Source organism: Phascolarctos cinereus, unplaced genomic scaffold (assembly GCF_003287225.1).
Source record: "Phascolarctos cinereus isolate Bilbo 61053 unplaced genomic scaffold, phaCin_HiC Scaffold_3;HRSCAF=262, whole genome shotgun sequence".
Classification (NCBI taxonomy): domain Eukaryota; kingdom Metazoa; phylum Chordata; class Mammalia; order Diprotodontia; family Phascolarctidae; genus Phascolarctos; species Phascolarctos cinereus.
Genome location: NW_027555736.1, coordinates 238,686,680 through 238,701,471, shown reverse-complemented (window position 1 = coordinate 238,701,471; position 14,792 = coordinate 238,686,680). Strand labels below are relative to the sequence as shown.

Here is a 14,792-nt window from a genome sequence, read left to right as displayed (position 1 = left end):
AAATAAACAACCGAAAATCACAAGGCTGGTTACGAGTATTCCCTGCAAGTTTGGGAAGACTATTGAGTTGTAACGTTGATATGGGTCAAGCCAACACGTTAAAAGAGGGGTTCTTAATTTGGGGTTCCTGGACTTGTTTTTTTAAATGCATGTTTTGACAATTTTCATTATAATATATCCTATACAATCATATATACGTTGTGTGTGTGTGTGTGTGTGTGTAGCAGCTTAGGTGGCACAGTGGATAGAGCGCAGGGCATGAAGCCAGGAATACTCATCTTCTGGATTTCAGATATGGCCTCAGACATAGTGTGACCTTGGGCAACAGGGCCTGGCAGCTCAGCAATAACAATAATAACATTTACATGGCAACTCCTATGTGCCAGATGCTTTACATTAGATCCTCTTGACAATCCTGGGAGACAGGTGCTATTAATACCCCATTTTACATATAAATAACTGAGGCAAAGGGGTTAAGTGCTTTGCCTAGGGTCATATAGCTAGGAAGTATCAGACTGGATGATTCCAGGCCAAAGTGCTTTTCTCTACTTATCAAGAATGTAAAGCAGTACCTTCTTGAGTTGTTTGAGTCTTTAGTGACACCATTTGAGGTTTTCTTGGCAGAGATACTGGAGTGGCCTTCAGGAGCTCGTTTTACAGATGAGGGAGGAAGTGGGGCAAACAGATTTTGGTAGTTGCCCTGGTTCACATAACTAGAGTCTGAGGCCAAATTTGAACTCTTCTAAGCCCAATTCTGTGTCCACTGCGCCACCTAGCTGCCTCTAATGTAATTGATTTCCTGTATAATCCTATATTTTATTTTATGTATTTAAAAAACACGCTCAGAAGGGGTGCATAAGCTTCACCAGACTGCCCAGGGAGTATGGTATGGTGACATAAAAAAGGGTTATAAGAACCTCAGCAATGCTTACAGAATACTGATAGTAAGAACAGTATAGCAGCTTGTCCCAGGACCATTCCTAACTGAACTTCATCGAAAAGATGAGATAATAGTTACCAGCAACAATAATAACCCCTTCAAAGTCCAACCAATCATCCATACCAATGAGAGGAGGAAAACGTAGAGGAAATTTGAACCTGGATAATGTACAGCAGCACCTGTGGGGTTTACAACACTTGAAATAAGGCCCTGACTAAGGGAGGAAAAAAAAGGTCTCCCAGGACAGGTCTGGAGAAGCAAAGCAGAGGGAATAGTTCCAGCCAGTAAAGAGTTTACAGTCTCTTGGAGAAAAAAATGCATTTGAAAAATTACAACCAAAATGGTATATGATTAAGTGGAGCATTCAGCTTTGTAGAAGTTCTGAAAGGGAGAAGTCACTGTAATCTTGAGTGAGTTGAGAAGACTTCATAAAGAAAACGGGACTTGAGCTGGGCCCTGAAAGATTTACCAGAGTATGGTAGGTAGGTAGGCAGGAATCAGAAGTGCAGAATGCCACATCTTTGTTGCACGGCAAAGTTGGAAGTGATCTACATGATATGTTCTGGGGGAAAGTGAGACCAACCTAACCAGAACAGAGGATACTTAATAGAAATGGTAGGTAAATAATGGTCCCCATCCCTTTGGAGCTTATTTTAGAGAATTTCCCATAAAAAAACCTATTTGAGAATTCAGACTTAAAAATAGACTGTTAGTCATTGGCCTGCCTTTTCAACTCAAGGAGCAGAAGGTAGGAGGAAATCTGACACCTAAAAAGTATCATGGAATTGTGAGGAAAGCAGTGCATGAATCTTCTGATATTGGATTAGGAGTTAGAAGATAGAGTTCTACTGGAAACTAAGGGGGTGCCCATCAGTTGGGGAATGCCTAAACGTTTTATCTATGTAATTAAATATTCTTGCACTATAAGAAATGAAAAAAGGGATGGTTTCAGAGAAACCTGGGAAACTGATGATGAATTAAGTAGGCGAACCAAGAGAACAATTTATACAATAACAGCAATGTTTAAAAAAAACAAACCTAAAAACTTAGACTTAAGAACTCTGATGAATGTATTGACCAACCATGATTCTTGTGTGGATAGCTTCCTTCCTAAGTTAACTATTTGCTTCTCCACTGTTCTGGTACAAATCAAAAGGGGGCAGTCCCCTTCGTAAATACAGATAGACCCAAAAGTAGCAATAAATTGTCCATTTAAGGCTTTAGAAGTCTTTTCTCATACAGCTGTCTGGTGTTCTGGACGTCATCCGGTGAAGTTTTCTGGTCTAAGTGCTGTTCAAACAGTGTCCAACAGATTGTCTTCTTGTAGAGATCCTCTTTCTTATGTCCACTCTCCTACAAGATTGATCTTAACACAATTGTTAAATTACCTTCCCAATAACCAGGGTAAATAATGAAAGTTAACTCAGCCCTTATAATTGTAAGGTCAATAATATATAAATCATTATATAAATCATAATATATAAAATTGTTAATTTCTATTACATTTATCTTGCATTAAAGAATATAATAAATTCAATATGTTAGCTTCAAAGTGAATTTTCGTTGATTCTTACTAGTTTCTGTGGGCCGTTTCTGACCTTTTTCCAAAATTAAGGCTGAGGCTTACCTTGTTTGGGTCGTATAGCCGCCTATGCATTGACTACCCTTGCTTTGAAAAAAAGTTACCAAAAATAAATGTAGCCCTATCTTTTGGTACTAGGATAATGTCATTTTAACCGACTTAATTATGAGATGATAATAGTGAAATATTCTGGAGGCAAACTTATTACGAGTGATGTTTGTTTTCTATATTTATACTGTGGTTTTTCTGTTAAGTTTCTTTCTGCTTGGATGCCCCTTCCTAGCAGGCTGCTTTCTCTTTGTGAGTCTAGGATGATATAGCAAAGCTGGCAGGGATTTCATAAATCATCAGAAATAACTCTCATTTTGCAAATGAGGAAACTGAGGCCTGGAACAACGAACTGACCTGTTGAAGTTTTAAAAGCCAGTAAGTGGTAGTTCTGAGATTAATAACATTACCTAATATTTACATAGCGCTTACTATGTACCAGGCACTATCCTACTGTGCTTTACGAAGATCTCATTTGATCTTTACAACTGCTATTATTATCCCCATGTTACAGATGAAACTGAGGTAAACACAGGTAGGTGCTTGTCTATATGCTAGGTCCAGTCTTGATGAGTTTCTCTTCCTTTGACCTCCTTTATCTCTGCAGCCTCTCATAGGTTATAGCAGCCTGAAAGTCAGAGATTCTACAACACCCACAGTCAGGATTCTTGTAGGAGGTAAGGTCAGTCTTTGTCCCCTCTACGTCAGAGGGATCTCTGTGTGAACACGGTGCGTGTTGAACAAATGCATGTGAAACTAAATTGAATTGAACTAGAACCTTTATATACTGCTAAACAAAGTGGGATTAGCCAACCCAGGTAAACTCAGGAACAAACCATTTTAAGGGGGAAAATGTTACACTTTGCAAATTCAGCAGGCTAGCTAGACTCTGCAGAAGTCCACTGGGTCTGAGCCTGTCCAGCAGCTAGCAGGGTGCAAGGGTTATCTGCTTCTACATTTGTTCCTTTTCAGTCTGCCAGTAATGGAAGCCACTCCTTCAAGTTTAAGAAATACTCAAATGAGTGATGAGGCAGCTCTATTTAGCCATTCCTGTTTTTTAAAATTGTACTGATATATGTAGACCTCAAATTTCATCTAGTCACAACCAAAGGAACTTATAATTCTGATTTGCATTTGAGTCATACTTTGAGAACTGATGAAGTAGAAACACTGCCTGTAAAACCAACCCTACCTATAACTTAGGCCACTTTCAATTTAAGCTACCGTTAGGAATAACTTCTATAGGAAAGACAAAGACTTTCGAGGTAGATGAGGCAAGCTTATTTATTATATGTTCTTGTGAGAAGCAGGTGTGCTGCTAGAGGTAGACACGCACTGCAGAAGCAAAGGCTAATGAAATTAATAAATTCAGAATATGATTTAGAAATACCAGTACATGGTCGTATCTGAACCTCATTTAAGTTAAAAATCTGAAAATAAACAGATACTGAAGGCCTTTGATACCACTTGGAACTTACTCGTTTTGAAAGAGAATTTCCAGTTTTATATTATTACCTTCTAAAGTGATGATTTTTTTTCCTGAACATCTGAAAAGAACAGCATTTTATTGTAAAAATACTGAATGCAAAATGTCTTTTTCTTAAATATTTTTAGATCTCGTGGTGCATGTTCCTGGCAAAGGGGACGTTGTAGTCGACATTGGATATGGTGGTGCATTTTATGCATTTGTTAATGCTGAAAGGTTTGGATTAGATGTCTGTTCTTCGAAGACGAGGGACCTTGTAGACGCAGCAACTGCAGTTACAGAAGCAGTTAAAGCACAGGTGGATAGCCTGTACCTTGGTAGCTTCCTTCAGACCTTCAAGAGTCTGTGATTTTTTTACTCTGGATATTCCTTCCACTCACACAGATCATAACCCCTTCATGCTTTAACTGGTGGTCTTTGTCAATTGTGGCCAAAAATTTCATGACCCTGTGGCTAACCTGGTAATTCAACTGTGCTAAATTCCTACCTTTTGATGCCTCGTTATGGTTTAAAGTTTGAGTTTTTGAAGGTTAAGACACTGGAGCTTAACTTCTGGCAGGTCTTACCAAAATGTAAAGGCTGAGCATGGAAGTAGTAGTGTCCTGTACATCTGTCATCCAAGGACCAGCCTTGTTAGAGAAGTTCATTATCAGACTTCCTGAAAAACACTTAAATAAGCAAAAGTGGTACTGAGAATGAGAAGCCTAATTTTTTTCTCATCCTAAAGATCATTGTAATGAAAATATTAAAAATTCCTTGTAGAAGATGGTAAGAAAGAATGAAAATTAATATGATCTCATTCTGTTTGTTGAATGTGTTTCTTCAAGTTATTATTAACCTTTCCTCAACGCTTATTTATTTACAATATGTGTGACACTTTGACCACATAGCCAAACAATCAATTTGGACCCCACTAAATCTGAAATTAATGATTTTTATACATAGTACTATATATGTGCTTTGCCCTTCCCTTGTCACTTGGAGCAGAAATTCAAAATCATTTAATGTAAATATAGTTAAATTTATTCTGTAATCTAATTTAGTGACTTTTCTAGTATAGGTAAAAAGGTATTTTATAATGTTGTTATTTAGTTATGTTCAACTATTCATGACCTCATTTGGGGTTTTCTTGGCAAAGATACTGGAGTGGTTTGCCATTTCCTTCTCCAGCTTCTTTTACAGATGAAGAACTGAGGCAAACAGGGTTAAGTGACTTGCCCAGGGTTACACAGCTAGGAAGTGTCTGAGGCTAGATTTGAAGTCAGGAAGAAAAGTCTTCCTGATTTTAGGCCCCTCACTCCATCCACTGCACCTCTCATCTGCCCTATATTATCTTATCAGTTCAGGAGTTGATTTATGTAAACAATTTTGGTAGTCTGATCAGCAGCAAACAAAAACACCAGGTTTAACACTGTATTCTTTATTAATAGACTAAAAGATTTTATCCTTCAATACCAGCAGAAATTTGCCATTGTACATTAAGACCCTAACTTTGAGTTAATCTATAAATAGAATAGAATCTGTAAATAGAATACATTTTTCTTTGCTTTGTTTTACAAGAATTTTATTAATTTTTTAGATTAAAGAATAACATAAAAGGCTAGTAGGGTAGTTCAATTATCTATACATATATTGACAATTCACTATTTTGTTCATATATGTATGTATTTGGCAAGGTAATGGTGTGAAGTGACTTACCCAGGGTCACACAGCTAGTAAGTGTAAAGTGTCTGAGGTCAAATTTGAACTCAGGTCCTTCTGACTCCAGGGTTGGTGCTTTATCCACTGTACCACCTAGCTGCCCCTTGAATGTAATATTTATTTATTTTTTTTTGTTTTGGTTAGGCAATGAGGTTAAGTGACTTGCTCAGGGTCACACAGCTAGTAAGTGTTGGGAATCTGAGGACAGATTTGAACTCAGGTCCTCTTGAATCCAGGGCGGATGCACTATCCGCTGCGCCACCTAGCTGCCCCTTTGAAATGTAATATTTAAAGAGTAAGAAATTACCCTAGATCTATTTCAAATGATGTTTCATAGAATTGTTAGGGTAATTCCCTGTGTGAGAATCATAGAGCCACTCTGAAGTTTTAATTTAATTTAACTTTATTTTGAGAATGCATCTCCCTAATTTTCTTAGGCTGGAAATACAGAAGTCTGTGACCCAGCCCCATTTGTGACCAGTACAGGTGCCCTGACCTGTTCCATTCCAGCCTGGGCCAGTTTGCCCCTCCTTAGGCAGGATGATAGGTCCCCCAAATGCCCTCCCTCAGGCACTCACCAGAAACTTCATCAGCTTAGCCCACTGCAGCTCAGAACTCCTGAGTTAAGCAGTCTACCAGGCTCAGCCTGAGTCTTCCCAGAAGCAGGAATGCTAGTTACAGACCGACAATTCTGGCTGAAGTATTTATTTTGCATCAGTTTTTCTGTCCCAGGTATTTAGTAATCTTACTGAGCTAGCAGCTGAACACAACTTTACGAGAGATCAATTTATCACAGCATTTTCCATAAGAGAAATAAGATAAAGGCATTCGTTTCTAATCAGAGGAACAACTCTTAAGTTTGAAGACCTGAATTTATAAATATCAAAAGAAGTAGGAAAAAATATGAAGAATTATTTAATGACTATACAGTAAGAACAAAGTGTCACATAGCAGAATTATTTTATAGATTTCAGAAATATTGGCACAGTAAAATAAAGTTGATAGGTTTATCAGTGAGAGAGGAAAAGCAAACGATCAAATAATATAACTGGTATAGTATTATTTGGAATTAAAGGAAGTGTGTCATAGTGGATAGAGGGCTGGACTCAAGAGTATGAAAGGCATGGGTTCAAGTCTTACCTCTTACACATACTGGCAATTAGAGGTGGCAGTGTGGTTGGAGAGCTAAGCCAGGAGTCAGGAAGACCCAAGTTAAAATTCACCCTCAGATGTTTAACTAACTGTGTGACCCTGGTCAAGTCACTTAATCTCTACCTGCCTCAATTTTGTCAACTATAAAATGAGGACAATAATAGCATTTACCTCCCAGGGTTGTTGTGAGGGTTAAATGAGATAATATCTGTAATGCACTTAGCACAGTGCCTGGCATTTGTAGGCTCTTAATAAATGCTGTTCTCTTCCCCTTTCCCTTAGAACGATCTTGGGCAAGTCACTTAACCACTGAATGTCCCCCAGACTCTAAATTGCAGAGAAATCTGTAGAGGAAATTTCCTCAGTTTTTGTAGAGGAAACTTTCTCAATTGTAAAAAGGAAATAATAATAGCATCTACCCTGCAGGGTTCTTACGAGGATCAAATGAGATAATAATTATAAAAATGCGTAGTGTAGTGCCTGGAATATAGTAAACTCTGTGTAAATCCGTCTCCATTCTCCTATGCCCCTCCCCATTACAAGTTCCCTCTATCAATGAAAGAACAAGTCCAGTCTAAAAAAAAATGGAGTAACAGGATTGTTTTGCACTCAATCAAACAACCCTTTCCCCCATGTTGACATACTTATTAGAGTGACACAATTTCACGTGCCTAGCACGGGGCCTTGGCCATAGCGGGCACTCAATAAAATGAAAAGTGGTATCTTTGAACACCTACATCTATATTATTTTGTAAAGATCCATTTGAATAAAAGCCATTTTACTACTTATCACATGTATTAGTAAATCTCTTTTATTTGCTTTCTCCCAGGTTAAAATTCATCATCCGGAGAGTGAAGAGCTTGCATTTCTCTATGGAACGATATTAACAGATGGAAAGGATGCTTTGAGTGCAGAGCCAACAGCCAACATCTGTGTGTTTGCAGATGCACAGGTATTGAAACAAAAAGCTTCTCTTGCAGGAAGCAGCTTCAGTGGAAACTACGCTTTGCGACCTGTTCAGGAAACACGGTATCAGATGAGTTCTATCATCAACTAGCCATGCTTTTTGTTATGGAGTCATGTTTTAGTCATGTCCAACTTTTCACGACCCCATTTGGGGTTTTCTTGGCAAAGATCCTGAAGTGGTTTGCCTTTTATTTCTCCAATCCATCCTACAGATGAAGAACTGAGGCAAACAGGGTTAAGTGACTTGCCCAGAGTCACACAGTTTGCCTTTTATTTCTCCAATCCATCCCACAGATGAAGAGTTGAGGCAGACAGGGTTAAGTGACTTGTCCAAGGTCATACAGCTAGTAAGTGTCTAAGGCCAGATTTGAACTCATGAGGAAGAGTCTTCCTAACTCCAGGATCAGGACTCTATCCACTGCACCACCTAGCTGCCCTCTAGCCATGCTATTCTTAATCTTTTTTGTACTATGGGTTATATACCTGTAAAATCAGGCTAATAATAATTGTCATATGTTTTATAAATTGAGATCATAGATACGGAAGCATTTTGGAAAGTCAGCACCATACAAATTCAAGCCATCTTCTGTTAATAATGTTAGCTTAATTCTGGGTCACATAATATAATATGTGACATACAATTCTTTTTTGTTCCTAAGAAAGATAATTTCTGCCTATTGATATTAGGTTTCAGGAGCTAGATGAGAGATGACATTTATGTTATGTTAAAAACATAGTATAGGGAGCAGCTAGGTGGCACAGTGGATAGAGCACCAGTTCTGGAGACAAGGAGGACCTGAGTTCAAATCCTGCCTCATACACATAATACTCAGTAGCTGTGTGACTCTGGGCAAGTCACTTAACCCCAATTGCCTCATAAAAAAACAAAAACAAAAAACATAGTATAAGTACTGTTGATTCCACCTCTACAACATCTCTCTCCTCTGTTCTTTTCTACCCACTCATGCAGCTTCTACCTTAATTAAGGCCCTCATCATCTCTCGACTGGACGATTGCAATAAGCCTCCTTGGCCTCTGATTTCTCCCCATTCAGGTCCAACCTCAAGACTTCTTCAGGTTCTTAAAGCCCAAGTCAGACAATCTCTCTTCCCTGTACTAGAAGTGCTAACGGCTCCCATTTGCCATTATTATGAAATATAAGCTCCTCTGGGTCTTTTGATATAAAGGCCTTTAAGGCCTTCATAATCTGACTTCAGACTACTTTTCCAAATCTATTGCACATTACTACCTTTTACACATTCTATATTCTAGCCAGACTGTTCTGCTGCTGCTCTCCGTAACTGACATTCCATCTCTGCCTATGTACCTTTGCACAGAAGATCTCCTAGGTGTGGAATATATTCTTGTGTCACTTTCACCTTGTAGAATCCCTAGCTTCCTTCAAGGCTCAAGTCAAGCCTCACTTCCTATGGGAAGCCTGCCTTGATTACCCCAGGTCTTAGTCCCACTCCATCCTCACCCTCATTGCCTGCTCAAGAATTTGTTTATCTATATTATAAAAATTATATACAAACATACCATTTATTCATATTTGTTTTATATCAATTATATACAAATATATAATTTACATTTGTTTTATATGTATTATTTCATATCATTTATCTACATTTTATTTCTATTACATTATATACAAGTATATAATTTATTTATATTTGTTTTAGCTGTATAAGCTATATACATTTACTTATCTGCATTCAACCTTCAAAAATATATAAATTCTTCTGAGGGCAAGGACTATTTTTGTCTCTTTACCCTAGTATGTGATGATGATGGTGATGATGATTACTGCTAGTATTTATATAACACTTTAAGTTAGAGGCAAGATGATATTTGGATCCTATAAGGTTATAGGGAAGATTTTTTAGAATTTAAAAATTTTTAGGATTTTTTAGAATTTGAAGGGAATGGGATCAAGGAGGCTAAAGAAGTACTAACCTTAGTGAAGAGTAGGTATACCTCTTCTGTGATGAATGGAAGAGAGAGTGATGATGCTAAGAAATCGTGGGGAATTGAAGATAACTGAGGGAAGTCATATTGGATACCCCAGGCTTCTCAGTGAAGCTTATAGGAATCTAGGTCATCTGCTTTAGATGTGGTTAAGTAGAGGGTGAAATTGAGGGCTAGAAGAGAAAAGATTTGGAACAATCACTCTGGAGAATGAGAGAGGGAGAGAATTGGGTTAGAATGGAAGCAGAGTAAAGGAGCAAAGAACTAGCTGAAATTAGGTCTAATAAATTTAGAGTGGGCAGCATCAGCTCAGTTTTGTGATGTGTTTCTCCAGTTATTTCCCAACTTCCCTGAAGTAAGAGCAGGGAAATTAGATGGTACAAATTATACAGGGACAAGTAGCAACAATTATTTATAAAAAAACAGAAGGGCAGAAAACTAAGATACCTAAATCGGATGAAAGCTAAAGAAACATTAAAATGGCAGTGCAAGGGGGCAAAGCCAAGCAGGAAGGCAAGTGAAGCTAGGGTGAAGAAAATGGGCCAGGAGAATGGGGCTGGGGGAAAGGATATGATAAAGGCAAAGAACAGTTTTCCTCAGAATGTACAAGAATAGAGTGCTGTATTTACTTAAAGGTAATGCAAATTGAAAGTATGCTCACGTTTTTTTGTTTGTTTTCTTTTTTAATCATCACAAGATACTTCTATATGTAGGAGTTACTCATAAAGAAATGTAGGCTACAGAGATTTTTTAAAATTTTTGCATTTTAATGGCTCCAATTGAAGAGATAATAAATAGAATGAAAACGAAATATAAAAGTACATTTATTTAGAAATTATGAAAATTAGATTATACCGTTGTAAACTCTATATTCTTTTCTTAGATCCTGAGATAAACAAAAAGGGGTTTACTATATGAACAGTAAACCGTGTCCTGTGGCCTACAGAAAAGAAATACATAATAGCTGTGAAAAGATAATTTGCTGCTTACCAAGAATGTTCCAGATTGCTTTTAGGATCCTGTCATGCCAAAAACCTGATTTTGAATTTTAAAAGTTAAAACATTCTAAAATAGATGAGGCACAATATAGGATAAATGGGTATGATGATTACATTTGTGAAGTATCTCATTTTTGTTTATTCCAACACAGGTTGACCGGAGCCCCACTGGTTCTGGAGTGACGGCTCGCATTGCCTTACAGTATCACAAGGGACTTATTCAGCTGAACCAGACCAGAACCTTTAAAAGTAGTGCAACGGGCTCACTGTTCACTGGCAAGCCAGTGAAGGTGATCAGAAAAATCATTCTAATCTTTTGTTGTCAAATGTATCACCATAAAAAGAGGAGACTTAAGTTGGGTGTCACATGCATTTCTTCACACAGTGCTGCCAAAATATTATATTACAAGATTATTATGATCTCAATTCAGTTAAGTTTCTTGTACATATCAGGATTGCCTCACCTTACATGAGAGATAGATTCTTAACAAGTTTAAGTAAATAGAATTTTTGTAAATTTCCTCCCTTCACATGTACTAGGAAAGCTGACTGAAGAAAACCTATAGGTAAGATATAGAGGTGTTCTGATCACACACCACCATGAGTATAAAAAAATTGAGAAAGTATCCCTAAGATATGCATATTTATTTATAAATTATATAATATAATATTATGTCATATATATTATAAAACATATGCAAAAATTGAGATATAAAGGATGACAATTTGAAATAAATTATTTTATATTTTAAATTAATAGCACAAAAATATTTTTGTTCTCACTTAAAATGTTGATAGAAAGTATTTTGATTGAATATGCTTTATTTGTTTGAAAATCATGGTTTAAGGGTATTGATACAGCAATCCAAAGGTCTGATTTTAAGGTCAGCTTACTCTACTCCTCAGTTTTAGTGGTAATTATATCTGAAAAAAAGTATCTCACAAAGACACAAAGATCCAAACGGAAGAAGTGTCTACTGGTTATAACTCAATTATTATACTCATTTTTCAATCCCTTCCACCAGTTATATAGAGGTTTTAGTTGAAATTTGACTGAGTAAATTTCTGTCTTTCCTTATGTCAGTCAGCTGTTTTTGCAAATGAATCAGAAGTTGTTGCATTTTAAGATTTTTTTTTAACAAATAGATTCCAAATCCATCGAAACTGCATTTGGAAGATTTTTAAACAAGTTAGAAAATTCTTTTTCTAAGTGGAGATATGAAAAGTTTTATAGGTGATGCCAATCATTTTGGGCAAGAAAAGCTTAGTTTTTTATTATCCTGCTAATCATATTGATTTCACACTATCACTAGCAGTTATCTCAAGACACAGCATAGTCAGAATAAGATTCATCATGAATGAGTGGACATAAATAACTACTTCAAATAATTTTAATATTTCAAATGTTTTGACCAACTTCTTGTAACTCATTCTTTTTACCTTTTAGCCAGTTGTCCATTTTATGTAAATCCATTTAATTCTACACATAAACACTACTTCCATCAGCCTTTCAGTGTTGCAGAGTTCCTATTCTTCCCTCATAATACTTTGAATGTATTATGTGATGTGTGACCATCTAACATGAGGTCCTAGTGAGGGCACCAGTGTCAAGCCATAGATTAAATATTAGTAAAGCTTATTTCCTTTTTTTTTAAACTAAAAATGAAAGGAAGTCCTAATGTTTTCTTTGTATACCCCGATGGATAATCTTAATTTTTTCCAGTTTTACAATGTATTTCATTTTTAATTTTGTTGTGCTCAGTCATGTCTGACTCTTTGTGACCCCATTTGAGATTTTCTTGACAAAGTTACTGGAGTAGTTTGCCATTTCCTTCTCCAGCTCATTTTACAGATGAGGAAACATTTAAACTCAGCTCTTCCTGACTCCGGGCTCAGTGTTCTATCTACTGTGCCACTGCATCTAGCTTCCCTTTATTTTAAAAAATCAATCTGTTACACCCGCTATACCCACTACATCCATTATACCTACTACACCTAACCCTGTTTTTAAAAAAAAGAAAAGAAAGAAAAAGAAAGTTGCCCAGTAAAGCAAAAAAACCCCAAATTCTCACATTAGTCATGTCTGAAAATCTCTATCACTTTCTGCATTTTAAGTTCATCACCTGTCAGGAGGTGAGTGTCTCATTTCATCTTCGTAGATAGTCTTTCTTACCCCCTCAGGTGTATACACTTCACTTTAGAGACTGGATGTAGAGCACTATAGTGTCAGGAGACTTGGACTGCCATCTTAGTTCTGTCATTATCAAGATGTGTGACCTTGAACAAGTGACTTTCCCATCTCCAGGTTTCTGTTTTCTCACCGACAGCCTGAGAGAAGAAAAGCCTCTCTTAGTGTTACCCGTGTTGTCTTCTGCTGCACTTTCTAGTTAAAGAGGGGGAAAGCTGATTCCTGAGATGTTTCCTTTTCCCAGGCTGTAAATGGCACTGGAGAGCAATCCTGTCATTCTCCAGTCAGTCAGCTTCCAGCCAAATAATGCCTCTCATGATGGATTGGCTGCCAGAAAAATCTGCGTTATCAGCTTTGATCGGCTCACATCCGCTCTTCTATCCCATCTTTTGTAAATAGCTCTTCTTCTTGTCTTTTCCGTCCCTGACTTCTCTGGGGCTCAGTTTTCTCTCCTGTTTCTGTCTTTCTCTGATCATCCCCTACTTCTCTAAATCTCCTCTACGTCTAGCTTCTAATGCCTCTCAGATCAGGGTCTTTTCATGGGGAGTGTCCTGTCTCTAGCTTATAAAATGAAACTCAAAAACCAACCTTTCCCTCAGCTATGACCCTAACAGCCCTTATTTTAATCATCCCATAGTCCCTAGTTATTTGATTTTTAGTTTCTGCTTTCAAAATTCTGAAAAGTCACATGCAGGTTCAAGTGATGGACCACAATGTGTTGCAGCCACACCACACCTCAGTCTGTGCTCTGTCTTCAAATGGGGGATGGGCAATTCTCTCAGTTCTTCAGGAGTGTCTCTCTTTGCTCAACGTTTTATCTGAGATGCTGTGTTTCTTCTAGAGCCGATTCAATCAGCTTTCCTTCCACAAATGTCCTTTTTTTCTGCCCCTTTCAACAACCAGAATGTCTACGTGCAAAAGGGGAAGTATCTTACATGAGAAAAAAAGACATTTTTCTTGGATTTCTTTCATTTATCAGATGTGATATTAGCTCAAGTTTTAGTGTGGCCAATACGATACCAGAAGAAAATTTTCGTTTTATAAAATGGAATGTTGTAGGTTGAACAAAACTATCTATCTTAAATTAAAGTACCATTCTTCGTTTTGTGTTAAGGGTGCAAGTTTTTTAAACAAGATAAAATATAAAGATCATTTTTATATTAAATTCCTTTCATTTTTCTCTTTTTAGGAAACCAAATGTGGTGAGTTCAAAGCAGTTGTAGTGGAAGTATCAGGACAAGCCTATTACACAGGTACAGCAAGCTTTATAATTGAAGAAGAGGACCCACTGAAAAATGGATTTCTTCTCAAATGACCTTATTCATGACCTTTACTGTCCCCTTTTAAAGCAACCATTATCCAAGAGCTAGTTGTCTTCATGTTCTATAGAAAAGTATGCCCTCTTATACATGTAGATTGTCATCCTATCTAACTAATCACATAATCCTCAATTATATAAAATCATGTTAACAAATAATAGATAACATAACTCTTTAGGGTTTGTAAATTACTTCTCATTTTATCTCATGGCAATATTATTTGTATGAACCAGTTTAGCTAGAAACATCTTTAATGTTCTAGTAAACCAAAATATGAAGGATGACAATCCAATTTTTCTTTTATAGTAGTGCTTAGCATAAATGATAATAAAAATTACCCATTTCAAATAGATTTGTAAGTTTTGGAGTTTTGAAGGTACAATCTTATCTTTCAATGTTGTGTTAAAGGGACCATTTGAATAAAAGACACTTTTTGAATGGTA

At 36.9% G+C, this 14,792-nt stretch overlaps 1 protein-coding gene across 1 annotated transcript in view; it reads left to right on the top strand.

Moving 5' to 3' along the window:
* The window catches only part of L3HYPDH (trans-L-3-hydroxyproline dehydratase), a 15,793-nt gene extending 1,001 nt beyond the window's left edge, over window positions 1-14,792 (top strand). The window contains exons 2-5 of the mRNA XM_020986475.1: window positions 4,185-4,354; window positions 7,740-7,862; window positions 10,995-11,132; window positions 14,220-14,792. Coding sequence (XP_020842134.1) covers window positions 4,185-4,354; window positions 7,740-7,862; window positions 10,995-11,132; window positions 14,220-14,345 — 557 coding nt within the window. The 3' untranslated portion in view covers window positions 14,346-14,792. The remainder of the gene's footprint in view (window positions 1-4,184; window positions 4,355-7,739; window positions 7,863-10,994; window positions 11,133-14,219) is intronic.